The following is a 16,797-nucleotide window of genomic DNA, read 5'->3' as shown; positions in this document are numbered from 1 at the left end:
AAATCTCTGGGTTCGAGTCTGACCTGTTGACCTTTGCTGAATGTCTTCTCCCCTCTCTCATAACCCACCTTTCTGTCAATATCTACTGTGAACTAAAGGCCAGTAGAGTCAAAAAATTCTTTAAAAAAAGGAGAACATTTTCTAAAAGAAACAGGTACGGATGTAAGTAATGTTATTGTGTTAAAGTAGACTTTTTTTTTTTTACTTTTTTTTTTTCCTCTACAGTGTCCATTAAAATTACCTGCAGATGGAAAATAATCCATTATAGACAATGACAACATTAGCGACTTCTTGCCAGTTGCTATTTTCCCTGAGAGAGGAAGACAGCTGTACCTTGAAGGGCCCCAAATCAAGTTCTGCTTGAGGGCCCTGAACAAGTTTGGGCCGGCCCTGGGCGCTGCTTTTGTGAAACTGGATTAATGATGGGTTAAATCAGGATAAACATACAATCCTGGTTTGATTATTGCCTCGGTTTAGTGAAGTATCCCCCCCCCTGGAGCCCAGTGGACCAGGCTGTCGGTGTGTTAACGGCCGTTAGTCGTCGGTTAGCCACCGTGAGCTCCGCGGGGAGGAGCTGTTTCTCACCGGGGGTTCTGACAGCACATAGCTCGGAAAGTTAAGGTGGTGCTCAGAGTCAATGAGGCTGTTCCGATGTACACCAATGAGCCATAGGCGACGGACAAACTAAAGCGCTACTTTAATACGTCAATCTAAAGCATTCTCGGGTTATTTTTGGGAGCTTTTTTCTACAGAGAAGGAGGCAGCGAGCAGCAACTACGCCCCGGGGCTGGTGAGTAACTCCGCTTTCAGGAAATGTCAGCCGAAAGAGCCAGGCTGGCTGGTAGCATCTGCCAGGAGTTAGCAAGACGCTGAAAACTTAAAACTTTACTCTGCTTGGTGTTTGCTTGATGGGAGCGTTAAAAATACCTTGTTTAACTTACTCCTGACTTTGAGGAGCATTTTCCACCTGCTGTGTCTCAGAGCTGTTAGCTATTACCGACACTAACAAGACGAGGTAAAGTTCCTCACTCATGCAGATGTCATTATTATTAGATATATTCCTGACTCTATAAGTTGGAAAGTTGACCTTTTAATCCAGAGTTCAGTTCAAAGTTGGGAGGAAAGGGGGTTATTTCATGTACATGAGGTCAGGTGACCCCTCAGTTGCAGCCACATGAGGACCAGCTGAGGATCATTAGGTTTTCTGCCTCTTTAAGTTAATTGATTGGGGATGACGGTGACTTTGTATGGAAATCGGTTTGAAATGCATCTTACAACCTGTTGCTGCTGATAAGTCCTCATATGGTGCTGCAATGTGGCACAACTTTTATAAAGATGCGTATCTGCTGATTCAAGATACTGTTTGCTTCATTTTGGCCCTTCTTTCTTTGTAGCTCAATAAATTACTCAGAAGTATATCTGGATTTTTTCCCCCATTCCCACTGCTTTGGACTGCTGCCCAGGGTGGGTCCTCCACTTTATCCTTGACAAACGATTAAAGCTTTTCTGGTTGGCAGAAACAGCCGCAAGGATCGCTCCCCCTGAAAGAGATAAAATGCATTAAGCTCAGACTTTCAAGATATGTGCTTTATTTAAAACTGTTTCAAGTAACTTCTGTTGCTTAAAATAGTTTAATTTAAAGAAGGCACCAGAGTTTATTCTGTGTTGCTATTTAAATGCCCTCACTCTGGCCTTTTCCAGGGAGGTCTGGTCTTCTGGTAGAACAGGGACTCACTTGTTGTCCATTTAAAAGGTTTTGTGAAACATGAGACTGTCGTAATCTTATTTCTTTCTGCTTCCAAGTTAGATTAACTCCCACGCTTTCTGAGCAATTAAAGCCTGTTTTGTAAAGTTAATATATTAGGGTTGTACGAAGGCTGTAGGCACTTACTTCGGATCAGGATTTATCATGTAGGACATTTCCACCTGTTTGTCATTAAACCAGTATCATGTTCCTTATTTGGAGAGTTTCCAGTCTGATGGAGACAGGAGAGCTTCTGAATAACAACAGAGAAACCTTGTCTAAATTTGTTGAAAGTGCTCTGCTCTCTTGCTCAACACAACGGAAGATGATGTTCTGGCTTCCTTTACACAACTGTGGTAGGACCTGGGAGTAGCGAGGTGAATTAGAAATGGTTCTGCAAGAGACTTGGTGTGTTAGACATACCACACACGACACACTCTGACTTGAACTTCCCTGTTCAGCTCATTAGCTTGGGTAAGATTAAGACATGTCAGAACTGTGCTAGTGCTCTGTAAGGAAACGTCTGATTAGGCAGATATAATCTTCAGAAATATGCTGACGCAATCTGTACTTCCAGCATTGTGGTTTTGTAATTCTGTGACCTGTTTTTGCTGAAATTAAACACCGGTATGAGTTTATTTTCAGGGGTTTAACTAAGGTTGACTGTCAGAAGAGGAAAAGTGTGTTTTTGTGCTCTAAGGTTGTGACTATTCTGTTTAAACGACACGGTTTTCAAATTTACTAGATTTTAATTTGTTTAAACAGGAGAAGCTCTTTGTGCCTTACCACACTCCAATACCAGAGCTCCAACTTGCTGTATCGCGTTCATGCAAAGGGACTACAGATGAAAACTAGCCTTTGTGGCTAACTCTGGCATATTATGTGATGTGCATTGTTCCTTTAGAAATAAACAAACAACCACAATATATAGGCTGTATTTCATGGAGTATAAGTCACTTTAATCAACAAAATACAACATGAAGAGGAAAAAATACACTGGAGTACAATCAGGGTGGTCAGGAACGACTGGCGAAGTGCGCAGCGGGGCAAAGCGGAGGTGCATGCAGTAAATCTGGGATGATAGAAAGGTAGTTGTGTTGTATGAAGTGGTAACTCCAAGAAAAATTATGAGTGATTTATGTATCGTCTCCTTGGCATCTACACCGTTTATGAGCCTCAACAGCTGTTTCAAAAGGTAGCTCCAACACATATAGCTATCTAGATGCACTGCAGTAGGAAAAGCTGATGACGTAGCACAAATTGTCAAAACATTAGCAGCACCTTCTTTATGTATCCAACTGTGGACCCGTTCCTCCAGCTCTGGCCATCTCAGCCGGTGATTAGTTTTCCTCATGGCTGCAGATGGTAATGTTTAATCCTTGGTTCATTTCCGTTGGAATTAATTAATATTTAATGCAAAAACACATCACGAAGAGTAAAAAAATACCCTGCATAGGTGGCTCCTGACTACAAGTTCAGAACCAGCAAAGCTATAAGAATAAAGTGTGACTTATAGTCTGGAAAATATGGTAATTGATTTTAAATTAAAATCAGATGTTTACATGATTTTTTTTCCCTTTGTGACATAAAATTAGGTTATTATTGTTCTATTTTTGGTCAGTTTGAATACTAAATTAATGAGACATCTTTATTACTTTCTTCAGATTCATAAGTTGACATAATCTTTATATTACTTAGCCTGTAAATATTTAATTTTGTTTAATGTTTTTGGTTGGGAATGTGAATATAAACCCCAGATGGTGGCTGTTTCCATTATTTAATAACACAAGTCCTCTTGGACTGAAGGCCACTCGGACAGGAAGAAGCCATTACTTTAAAAGGAACATAAAAAAGCTAAAATTGTCATTTGATCACCTTTGCTCCTATAAAAAGCAGACTAGACGTCAAACATAATTTACTATTTAACAGCTTTAAATACCTTTAATATTTTTATGTAATCTGTTTTGTTTTTTTTCTTTTACAGTTTTTGCAGACTATAAACTTGAAATCAACTTTCCTGGTTACCAGATATTTATTGCTACATGACGGATCTAGAGCCACCTTCTTTCTCACTAAAAGAAAAAAACTTTAACCCTAAACAAATGGAGTTTAAAGGTATAATTTGGGCTAAAGGCGGCACAGTTGCTGCGTCAAAGTAGTGGAAAGTTTGCAAAAACGTGTGATGCCTTCAGTTTATCAACTTCCTTATAACTGTAGCTTACTTAAATAGGTTAATATTTAAATATTATATTCTTGTTCATGTGACATGAGATGGCTTGTCTATTTTTCTTTCTGACCCACAGCAATGGCAGCGTTGAGCTGTTGCAGTGCTACAGTTTAGATCTTAAAATTGAGATCTAATTTTAAACTGTGTTCTGTATTCCAAAGAAGGTTTAATGCAGTTATTAAAATAGATCTAATTTTGACATTCTCCATTTAATGGGCTTCTGTTAAAATCGAATTAAGGGAATTAAAAATAGAAGCTAGTTTTATGCTTTGATTGCAGTTCTAACATCTTTTTTCATATTTAATCTGTAGGAAAAAATTACTAATTTAGGTATAAGCAGAAAAATTCATCCATCCATCCATTTCTTTACACCCTTGTCCCTTAGTGGGATCAGGAGGGGCTGGTGCCTATCTCCAGCTAACGTTCCGGGCGAGAGGCGGGGTCACCCTGGACAGGTCGCCAGTCTGTCGCAGGGCTAAGCAGAAAAAATTAACTCAAATTTTCAAGATTTGTTCTGCCAGTTGATTCTTCTCGAGTCACATCCCGAAGCTAAGATGTAACGACAGAAATCCCTGCAAGGTGTAAATAAAAGTTTACCCTGAGCATCTTGCCTGTGCGAGTCAAAACAAGACTTCAGTTCATGACTGCAGTTAGAAGTTGGACTGTAAACTCACCATTTTTGGTCAAATCTGTGTTTTCTTGCACCCGTTTACAGTCCACCACTTTTACCTTGACTGTAGATTTTAAACGAGCCTCTAATCAGCTTATGGGTTCAGATGAAAGGCTCAGTGGTGCATGCAGGGAAAGAATGCATGGCTTGTCTGAAATCCTGTCAACTAACTGATCATATGACACGTCTTTGCCTTCTTTGAACTTTTTCACCAGCAATTAAAGTGTTGCTAATAAAAATCTTGTACCCAGTAGATGAAACGAACTGGGTTTTTTACTGGCCATAATGTTTATAAAATTTGGACAATGAAATGCTTAGAAAGTGGATTTTTCCTGACAGAGGTTTTACTACATTTAGGCCAGATAGGTGGAATACTTATGAAGTAATGCAATGAAGCATCCTAATAATACGCCTTGTTTTAATGGAGTGGCATTAATGAGTCCTGGCCAAGAAAATTGCCATAGATCAGTGTAAAACATCAAGAGTAATTTCTTTCAGTAGTTCAGGCTAAATTTGGTGGTGATTTGCGTATTTTCCAGCAGCTAGAAGACCAAGACTGAAAGTAAAAGTGATAAAGGCTCAAGAAATCACAACATTAGTATTTTTGTTTTTATCCCAGGATTTCATATTAAAGTGGAAACTTTTCTGAGCTTTACATCATGATTTAATGTTACTGTCATCAAAAACATACCTGGAGTGTTGCTTTGGTTCTTTCAGGCATGTTTGAGAGATCCTTTAATCTCCATGGCAACCATTCAGCTGTGTAAAACGCCTGGATGGACCGAAGGTTTATCTCCTCCTCTTTTCTAGGTGAAGCTCCTCCTCAGAGGAGCTTCTGCCTCACGGAGCAGCCCTCTCCCTCTCAGCTCCTTCAGACTAGCCAGCAGCAATTAGCAAACACTTGGTGGAACTGCATATCTACTGAGCTCATAATACGAGCTACTTCTCAGAGTAACGCTGGTAATAATGTTTAAAGGGTTAATCAAGGAGCCATTTTGAGATGACCTCCTGAAGGTGGAGTTTCAGAAAGAGCAGGGTTTTTTTAAAGAGACAGAGGCCCAGTTTAAAGGCGTTAAATTAGGAAGTAAAATGTACTGAGTCATATATGATATATATATATATATATATATATATATATATATATATATAGCATTTTTATAACAACTGAACTCAACATAGTTACTTGATTATGCTATAAAATGGCACTAAGTGCCTGGAAGAAGTTTGTTTTTTTAGAGCTAAGATGAATTTGCTGTTTTCTAAATTTACGCACCATAAGTGAAAAGAGTTTACTTTTTGCCCATGATGTAGGTCCATAGGTATTGTGGCAACTATTTTCTGTTGTCATCAACAACCAAATGTTTATCTAAGAGGTGTGCATGCTTTATTTTACTTGGTGCACAGTGTTCTGGTCTGCAGTAAGTGGCTAACTGTAACACATTATGCGTTTTCAGTCTGCATGCTGATTAAAATCTATGAGCCTTGAAGCCCACACGCGATTTAGAGATGAGCAAGGAAACGTTGCATTAATCACTTCGTTTTGTTGCTGCAATAATTAACTGTGTTTCCTATCTGCTTCAATGTTTTCATAACGGTTTGCAACCCAAAAGTAAAGCGACACGCAAAAGGGATTTTCACCGAATCCTGTTGTAACGTTGTTCAATTTCACAACAACTCGGGTGAAGGGAGGCGGGTTGAATTGCAGGAAATGTGGCACAGAATTCAGTTTTCAACATCAGATTGTGCTTCACTGCTACTCAGCAGAACACGGCGTGTTTTTTATTGTTAGGAAAACTGACTAACTTCCTTCGGTTGAATGTCTGAAGCTTTTCTGATTGGATCAGTGCCGCTTTGATCAACTTTGCAGAATAAACACTTTCACTTGTAGGTCTTTAGAAGTTGCTAGAAGTTGTGTTGTTTCTTGCCTTTTTACTAAATCCTACTGTTGTGATGCATTATTTGTGTACTTCTAAATAAAATGCTGGCATAAATTGGTAAAGTTTTGGTCCAACAAAGCTGGATTTGGTTGTTACCTGAAGATGAGTAGCTTTATTTTTAACAAATCTGTCAATTTATTTTTCTTTTTTCTTATACAAAAATAAACTGACTTCACATCTGAGAACATGCCTAATTAGCCCATGAAAGGCCTAGATTTAACCAAAAAAATTTAAATATGATTTCTTAATTTCAGGATTTAACTCAAGCCAAATATCTTATTGCTTCAAGTCTGAATGTTAGTCTCTGTTTTTAAGCTTTAAAATGTCCTTGTACAGTAAGAAACAGGACTTTGGCTGAGTCAAATAACTTTTACAAGTCAATTACTTGTGTTTATTCTAAGCACTAAAAAGCAGACATTCTATTAAAATAGTTAAAATAATTTTGGGTCATAAGTTGGGCTTCACAGGTTTCAGTGTGAACTTAGGGCAGTAAAATATCCATGAATTAAAACAGATCTCTACTGTAAGTGACTTGAATCGTTTGTGGACGACCCTGGCAGTTTCATTTTTGAAAGATAAGTGACTCTTACATTTCGATGGTCTGGGCGAGTTAAGGGAGTTTCCATGCAAATATGAGCACAGGTCTGCATTCAGTCTTAATTTTGCTCATTTCAGGCTTCATCGTCTTGCTATTGGCAGCAAACTTCGATATACATTTTGGAGATTTTTCTGGTAAAATTTAGTTTTTGCTTTTTGTTCTCTGAAGGAAAAAAGTATCACATTTAAGATATAAATTATAACTTGATAAACTCTATTGTTAAAGAGTTTGTTTTAAAAGCCAGGAAGTAGTCAGTAAAGGTGATGTTTGCTCCATTTATTTGAATAAAAGACACAGAGGGGCATTTGTGTTACTGGTGACGGCATACTGGTACTCACTGTGGCATCATAAGCTGCCTTTTCCTTTTTAATCCCCCTTATTTCTTATAAATTTGCTCTTTTTTGCAACCAGTTGTTACTATAAAAGGGTGAACTTGTAGAGTGATGGTGACCTTTTAAACTTCTTAATTTACATAAACTTTATTACAAAAAGTATTTTGGGGCATACAGACTCAAAAAAATGCAATTTATTGAAGGAACAGCACCGTTGGAGTGCTAACTAAACCAAAACTGTACAAAAAACATATACATTTTGCATTTACAATAAAAAAAAAATATTTTTCTGAACTCAACAACTTTCTGCTTTTTACATGCTGATGTTGGAAGTATTTTATTTTTTTGCTTCCTTTGCTGCAAATAATCAAGCATACACTAAAGAAATGCCGTTATTGCATTTAGTCAATAAAATGTTTATTTTTCTGATTCAAAAAACAAATTTTATTTGTTTAATTTCATCTTGTAATGTTTTTCTAATATTGTATAAAAAGTCTTAAGGGGTCGAATAAAAAAATTCTGCAGAATGTGCCATTTTAAAAAAATCTGTTTAATAGTCAGAATAATCAAAATAATAAATTATTAAAGTAATCATTAGTTGCAGCCTTGGACTCCACCTGCATCATAAGTCAAGTCATACATTTCTTTGACTTTGTAATAATAACACCAACGATTTACTGTAGAATATTTGGTAGCAAAGTGGTGGGGAGCTTTATGTTGCCTTCAGGTTAGTTCAGGAATGGTTTGTAGAAAGAAAACTTATTGGTTTGGTTTCCACCAACATTCAGTCGCATGTCAGCCTTACATTTTCATGTGTATGCAAAGCAACAGCTGCAGTGGAGTTGAGCAACGTACTGCTGGACTGTAGGGTGGTGGAGATGTGTCTCTGGAAAGATGAATCATCCAAAACTAATCTGGGTTTGGCCGTTAGCAGCGCCTGCATTGTGTAAAGTTTGGTGGAGGGAGGATTACCTTGTGGGCTTGGCTCTTTGGTTGCATTGGAAGGAGTTTTTACTGCTGTGCTAAGCTGAGATATTTAGATAATTTATGCCCCCAACTTTGTGGGAATAGTTTGAGTTTGATCCTTTCCTTTTCCGACTTGACTGTGCTCCACTTCTCATTCATCAGTGTGTGACCCTCACATATGCTCTTCTTGAAGAATGCTCAGATATTTCCATAAGCGCATCTCTAAACCCTGTGGAGAGCCTTCCTGCCAGGGCTGGTGTAACTGGAAAGGCTGAACCCACTTCATATTAAGTCCTTTGGATTTAAAGGAGTGAGTATTTCTGCCAATGTAATGTCAGACTAATTATAATTATTCTGATTCCAACACTATAATACCCAGTTTATTGTAATATCTGAGAAATTGCCACAAGCAGAGCCGGGTGACTGATTTTACCATTCATTTTATTTTTGTTTTTTGAAGAATTAACTTTTGAAAAATTGGGATTTTATTTATTTCACCAATGAACTTGTTGGGTTTCCATCGTTCAGAGTGATGTCAGCGTTTGTATGGCGGCCATCTTGATTCACAAGATTCTGTTTATTTCGGTCCATTTTTATAATGGAATATTACAGCCAGGCTCAGATTGTTTATTTTATTTTTAGAATAAAGTCGTCATTTTATGAGAACATGAAAAATTCAAAATTCAAATGAGGAATGTTGAGCAAACTTTTATATACATTTTGGAGATTTTTCTGGTAAAATGTAGTCTTTTCTGTTAATATTATTATTGCTGTATTCTCACCCTGACGAACCGTTGTACAAAAACAGAATGGCTGAGTGAATTAAAAATCACTTTTTGAAAATATTTTATTCAGTTTCTTTTTTAGAAAAGAAAGTGAGCAAAATAAAAGATTAAAATCAGATTTGGTATGAAAAAAAATCAACTTTAAGCCATATTGGCATTAACCGCTGTTTATTCAGTGTTTTTACCCTTTGGTTGCGCTCTTTTCTCATGTTTCAGAAATTACGGACTCACCATGTCTGATGGGGAGTATGATTACCTCATCAAGTTCCTAGCGCTGGGTGACTCTGGTGTGGGAAAGACCAGCTTTCTGTACCAATACACAGATGGCAAGTTCAACAACAAGTTCATCACTACAGTGGGAATAGACTTCAGAGAACGGAGAGTGGTAAGAAATCATGATTTTGTGAAGATTTATACCATCATTCAGATTTTGGGCTCCACACCAGCATTTCTACATAACTGCCTGGTTTGGGGCTTAAATGCATTCCCATTATATTATGCAATACTTGTTTAGCACTTGACGATGTCGCTTCTGAAATATGACATATAATTAACAGCAGGCAACGCCCTCCTGAAGACTAAACACTTCAAACCATTGGCAAACAGCTGAGTCTGAGTCTGGTTTACAGTAGTCCTACTTTATAGGTGCTAACCTAAAACCCCTGAAGGAGATCTGGTTTTATCTGCATATACTTATTTGAAAAGCAATAATTGGCTTTTTGATCAGACTAAATCGATCTTTGTAGTTGTTAGGGTTGAAAGGATCAGTCATAATGATTTATGATTATTGATTAATTGTTCATTTGAGGATTCAGACTCCAAAAAAAGACAATTTGCTGAAAGAACAACACAGTTAGAGCAGTAATTACCCCAAAACTGTTAAAAAAATATGATTTACATTTAAGATGATTAAATGAAACCTTTGTGTGTAAATATGTTTTACGCAGAACAAATTAAGTGGCAAAGTTTTAGCTTCACTTTGTTCAAATTCTGTAAAGGAAATCTCATATTGAGCACCTTTTTTATCCCATTATTTATCAGTTAGTATAAAAAATGACCAACAAATCAGACCTACACTGTATTAAGTCCAGCAGAAAGGCCTGAGCTTCTCGTGTTGATCTGAGAAGTACTTTTTAGCTGCAGATGAATCCTTTGCTACAAATGATCAAGCACTCACTACAGCAATGCTATTTTGTTGCATTTTAGTCAATAAAATGTTTGTTTTTATTATTTAAAATTTTATATTTATTTTTTTCATATATCTATGTAATGTCTAATATTGCATAAAGGCTTATGTTGCTAAATGAAAAATCTGCAAAATGAGCAAACAAAAACATTCTGGAGTCAAGGTTCACCTTCCAGTCCATCTCCATCCAACCTTACTGAGCTCAAGTCGTGTTGCAAAGAAAAACAAAAGAAATTTCCATTTCCAGATTTGCGAAGTTAGTAGAAACAGACCCAAAAAGTCAGATACTTTATTAATTCACAGCTAAACTTTTGGTACATTCTCCTGGCTGCCATCAACAATCTGTGGCAGATAAATTCTATTTTATTTTATTTTGTTACCAATCTGATACACTTCATTCCGGTTTTGGAGTTTTCTTCTACAGATTTATGAAATATTAAATGTTTGACCTGGTGTGTTTCCATCAGATCTACAATTCAACAGGTCCAGATGGAACAACAGGCAGAGGACAGAAGATCCACCTGCAGCTGTGGGACACAGCAGGACAAGAGAGGTACAGCAGTCACCTTATGGCTCCTGTTTCTGAATTTAATCCTGACTGACATAATCTATTTCCACTGACGGTTTCTTCAGGTTCCGAAGTTTGACGACGGCTTTTTTCCGGGATGCGATGGGTTTCCTGCTCCTGTTTGATCTCACGAATGAACAAAGTTTCCTGAACGTCAGAAACTGGATGAGTGAGTCCTGAAGGGTTGAATGCTACTGAGGCATAACCGATACACATTTACATTTGGCATCATTATTACATCCGATTTATCTGGGTGATGCTACGAAGGCATAACCGATACACATTTACATTTGGTATCATTATTACATCCGATTTATCTGGGTGAACAGACAGTAATAACAAGAACAAACTCTGTGCAGCTCCTACAGTTCCAGCACATTGAATATAATTTATTGCTCTTGTTAAAGCTTCCTGGCTGGATGTTTCCCACAGGTCAGCTACAGATTCATGCGTACTGTGAAAATCCAGATGTGGTTCTGTGTGGCAACAAATGTGACCTGAGTGACCAGAGAGCTGTGACCCAAAACCAGGCCCGGGAACTGGCCGAGAAGTACGGGTACGTCCGCCTGGTTTCTGCTCCATCTGTGCACAAACCTCTCCCTCAAAAGTTTGTCAAGAAGGCAGTGGCTGCGTTGTTGACCCAGCTCTGCTCTGCAGACTGAGAGACGCAGCTGGTCCTCCTCGAAAAGCAAATATTTGCTTACATGTGTAAGATATCCTGGTCTCACGCCATTTGACACACCTTTACTGAAGTTCACCAAGCAGTAGTTCATAAATTATGTGAAGTTGCCACAAACTGAGGTGTTTTAAGTAAACGGATAATTAACTTTGATGCGATCTTTACTGAAAGGGAAAAACTTTTAAGCTTGACTCTTAAATGAGTGATGAGTAATTTATTTAAAAATGCTTAAAGAAACTTAAATATTCCTTGATTATCATAATTATAATTTGATTTACAAATACTAGAGCTCCATAATTTAAAAATCCCATTAAAAAGTATTTATGTTCTCTTTTTAGTTTATTTTTTTACATGTTTGCACTTAGCAACCACAAACTTCAATATATTTCATTGGGATTTATGTGACAGTAACAATTAACTTGAATACATGTAGGCCTGTTGCAACAACCAATCAACTGCATGATAAATTAAAAATAACTCAATCATTTTTATTCTGTTATTTTTTAAGGGCAAATTTGTTTCCCAAGACTTCATGGTTCATTTTTTTCATGGTGCAAGTAATTTTTTTCTCACAGTTTTATTTGTTTTTTGTTGTCCATGTTTTATTTTGGATATTTAAAGTTTTCTTTATAAAATTAAATTATTGGTTTTTAAAGGGGTGACTTACATTAATCTGCCACAGTCTCAAAACAATTACAATAATTTCTGGGACAATTTATTGTTCATCAAAATTTCCCATGACAGACCTAAATACAAGGTTTTTCATGATAATTTTTTGCTGATAAAACCTCTGATAGCTGCCATGCGTTTTAATTTGGCACTCTTTACTCTAATACACCTATAAAATGGAGTGTAACCAGTTGTCATTGGAAGTCTCCTAATCAGCAAACAGATTCCACGTGGGAGTAATTTAACCTCATTATAAACACAGCTGTTCTGTGAAAGCCTCAGACGTTTGTTGACATTAGTGAACAAATGGCATCACAAAGACCAAAGATCACACAACAGGTTGAGGTCACCCAAAAGATCAGGGATGCATTCACATCGGATCCGGAGACTAAAAGTAGCTCCCAGTGAATTTCTGGAATCCTGAGATTTTTCTCCGACTTTTACATCAGTAAAATAAAAGTTATTTGCAAAGCACCACAGGCGTTTTATGCAAAATCCACATTTTTCCATGTTTTTGGATCCATTTGGGTCTTAATTACTTGTAAAAACAAACCAAGTGCTTAGGGAAAAAACAAAAAACAAAAAAACACCTGAGGGTTTTTTGTAATAAGTTGCTTTTTGGTGTCTGGAAAATGAGCCGTTTCAAAAACCTCCTAACTGTTGAGTCACATTCAACAGGCATTGCACCGTTACCTAGCAACCCCAGCCACGCCCAGCCACGTTACCTAGCAACGTAACGGAACTTGAGAACATTTGGTCGGCTGGTTTAACTGCTCTATGCGCTGCATAATGGCTGGCAGAAAAGACTAGTGTTTTGTTTTAGACTTACCATCCAGAAACCACTTGCTGTATGTTGTTTGTGCTGGAGGCGATGCTGTGGGTAGATCCGTCACAATAACAAATGCTGCTGGACCATAAATTGTCCCAGAAGTTATTGCGATAAACATCAATGTTGTTGTTTTGACATTATTTTCAAGTAATGTAACGGTAATGGCATAATAATACAAGAACACATTCTCAAAAATCAATAAACTTTAAATTCTACTAAACATTTAACTCTGAAACTGGAAGCCATAATAAATATCCAAAGTAAATAAACAAAACAACTAATAAAATGAATTATGACGTCTCTGTAAACAAAAACAATCCTTCTAAAAAAAAAAGTGCTAATTGAGATAAAAACACCAGACTGAAGACTTTTCTCATCTAGTTTGTGGTAGAAAGAGAAAAGCAATAAATCATGGAAGTGGAAATTATTGAGCTCATTTTAATTTATCATTAGGATTAATTGATTTATTGCGACAGGCCTAGCTGTGGGAATATTTTTGAACAAGGAAGCCACAACGTATTGAGTCACAGCAGGGGAATAAAAATGCATGCAATGCAATTCTGATGCATCCATTTAATGACAACTACGCTCTATTCTGTTGGTCTGTCGCATAGAAACTCTACGAAATGATACTTTAACCCTTGGTTCAGTCTTCCTGTTGATGAAAAGTTTTTAATAATGTACTAAAAACATATATTTTATTTCTGACAAATGACTGTAGACCTTATAATAACCGTTAAACCTGGATTCTTTTAAGATGCTTAACTAATTAACAAAATGGCATGGTTGCATTACCTGAGTAAAAACCATTGCACCTCTCTACAGAATCCCATACTTTGAGACCAGTGCTGCAAGCGGGCAGAATGTCAGCGAGGCCGTCGACGTTCTGCTGGATCTGATCATGAAGAGGATGGAAAGGTGCGTCGACAAGTCCTGGATCCCGGACGGGACCGTGCGGCCCAACGGAGCCGCCAACCCGGATCTCTCTGAGGGGTCCGATAGAGGCAAATGTGCATGTTAGAAGGATTATTTTTTTGTTTTTGTTGTTGTTGTTGCACATCTTTTTCATTATAAATCAGGTGGGGGAGAAAAGGAAGATTTCCAAGTAAAACAAAGTGGGAGTTTTATTACATTTTGTGTTGAGTAAAACTTTAACACCAACATTATCCAACCACTTTTACCCACAATCCAGAGTGTTACATGTTCACCATCACTGACACGCTGAGTCAGCAGTAGTCAGTGTACCTTTTCCTCAATACATCAATCTTACTATTGAGTGTGGGGTATTTATTTTCCTTTGTAACTCCTACTGTACATCTCCAGTTTCCATATTAAGTTAGAGAAACGAATCCTAGATTCAGATAGTTAAAGAACACTGAGCCTATATGTTACTTGTGCTGATATGTTGTCAGGACTCCTCAACTGCTGTACAGCGAAAAAATGCAATGAATGTACTTCAGGTCACCGATTATGTGTCACTGATGCTTCACTGAGTGCCTTGTTGATCACTGCAGTCTCACTAGTGCCACTGCCAGAGAACATGTAGCTCTTATTGTCTTCCAGCGTTTGCTTGGTGGACAGTCGACATGGTTATTTAGTCTGAACTTTGATATAAGTGCAGGTTTTGCCAAAAGTTAGAAAAACGACTTTGTAATATTTAGATAATCTAAACAAGTTATTTAATAAAACTATAGGAAACCAGAATTCAAGAAATATTTTTGCCAACATTATTTTTTTTCTGCATAAAATACTAGCTTATAGGCTCTCTTTATTTGATTTAATTCAGTTCTGTGCAAAAAATTTGTGACAAATTATGTTGAAATGTAATATAAAATGGTGAAATTGGGATTAATTGAGCACTAAAATAAAAGTATTGTACCCAGGATCCAGTTTGGAGATCAGTGGTCTTCACTGGTTTATTAGGCCTGTACTGCAAACTATTTCTACATAATGTCATTATGCTTTTATTTTGAAAGTCTGTTTGGCTTCATCAGCTGAAGTCTTCAAATCCAACATTTTTAGTCTCCAGAAATTCATTTGTGTTATTTAATCCGAAATGACAAATTCAAGATTTAGTTTGAGATTAAACTTGCATAATTATAGCCGTTAAGCAAAAAACAATATATTTAATTAATGTCCCTGTTATTTCACAATATATTACAAAAGTATGTTGTCCATTGGTGCAAAACAAAAGGAGATCTGAGGACATAAAAATGCTTAAGAAGTAAATTAAAGATAATTAAATGGTTGATATAGGATATAAATAAGTGGTTAGGTGTGGCTGTTTTTCTTGGTGGTGATATGATGCTTTTCTGAAATTCATTATTATTCTAGATAGTCCTGGTAGAGCGCATCTGCCACGTGCCAAATCAGAGTTTTTCCTAATAAAATCTATTTTGCCGCTATATTAAGTCTGTATTTTCTGGGTTGCTTGTTTCTTGAAACCCAATAAGCTGAGCTTGTTCTGTTGGCACGTTTTATAAATGAGCCCATCAGAACATCACTGCATGATTTCTAAAGACCTTCTGCATGTTGAACTTTTGTTATTCAACAAATCTCATAAAACACTGGAATGATGTCTTTTATAGTTTCCCCACACACACTTTACATATGTTACACTTTATTTAGTATGTCTAAAAGTGTTTTTAGACTATTATATAATCTTCTTTCTGTGCACAGATTTAAATATTTGAATGTTTTTCCTCCATTAGTGGGTTTGATCTTATTAGGATACATCATGCTGTCACATGTGCCATGCTTTCATATTAAAATGTGTATATTAAGACTGAAATAAACATTTGTATTTATGTAAAATTGTGACTCATTTCTTTATTTAATGTGCTCAGTTTTAAGACAGGGATGTAATGAGACAAAATTACATCCCTCCATGAATAGGTCACATGTTTGAGAAGAACATGCAAACTTTACATTTTAAGTCCCTAATTGAGATTAGAACTAGCTGCAGTGTAATAAATAATGCATAAATATTACTGTAAACTACTTGGTCAATTCAGGTAATATCTAAAGTGCTGTGTCTTACTTTAAACAAAAGAAAGAAAGGATGCAACATTTTATGAATTGTGGAGTGGCCATTTTAATCCAGAAGAACATTTGAGGAAAAACAAAAATAATGCAGAGGAACTACAGAAGTTGGACAACTTTTTGCAACCCTGATGTGATGTTCTTAATGGAAATGGTTGTAAAACTAAACATTAAGTTATTCACAGGAAAGATACATTTTCAAGCATTTTTCAGTTTTTAAGTACATGTTTTTTAATAGGCAAATACCACCTTTCACCATTTTCTGCATAGAGAAATACAATGATGGAAAAATACTTAATGTTTTGATCTGTAATTGAAAATTTTTCTAATATGAAAGTTAAATTTGCAAGTTTGAGACTGACCCTGTTTTGTATTATATTTTAAATATAAAACTTGTATTGTTTAGAATGTTTTAATTAGATTCACACATTTCAGAACAACATTATGTGGTAATAAATAACGACTGTGGACAGATAGCCCAGGATAATACAACCGGAGCGGGAACATTATGAGTTTTAACCGTTGTGAGCTGCAGCTGAAGCACGCCTGTATCTCCAGTACAGCC

The 16,797-nt window shown here is 36.7% G+C and overlaps 1 protein-coding gene across 1 annotated transcript; it reads left to right on the top strand.

Annotated features, from left to right (window-relative positions):
- The first annotated feature begins 336 nt into the window (after positions 1-336).
- On the top strand, positions 337-15,128 carry LOC106949011 (ras-related protein Rab-27A). Its single transcript, XM_015034960.1, has 6 exons — positions 337-790; positions 9,476-9,644; positions 10,913-10,998; positions 11,079-11,182; positions 11,446-11,569; positions 14,016-15,128. Exons 2-6 carry the CDS (start codon positions 9,492-9,494, stop codon positions 14,209-14,211), a joined length of 663 nt encoding a protein of 220 aa, XP_014890446.1. The 5' UTR covers positions 337-790; positions 9,476-9,491; the 3' UTR covers positions 14,212-15,128.
- Positions 15,129-16,797: the final 1,669 nt, after the last annotated feature.

The sequence above is a fragment of the Poecilia latipinna genome, unplaced genomic scaffold, assembly GCF_001443285.1.
Source record: "Poecilia latipinna isolate Pla-1442-1.1 unplaced genomic scaffold, P_latipinna-1.0 Scaffold317, whole genome shotgun sequence".
Classification (NCBI taxonomy): Eukaryota; Metazoa; Chordata; class Actinopteri; order Cyprinodontiformes; family Poeciliidae; genus Poecilia; species Poecilia latipinna.
This window is presented reverse-complemented; position numbering and strand designations above follow the sequence as displayed.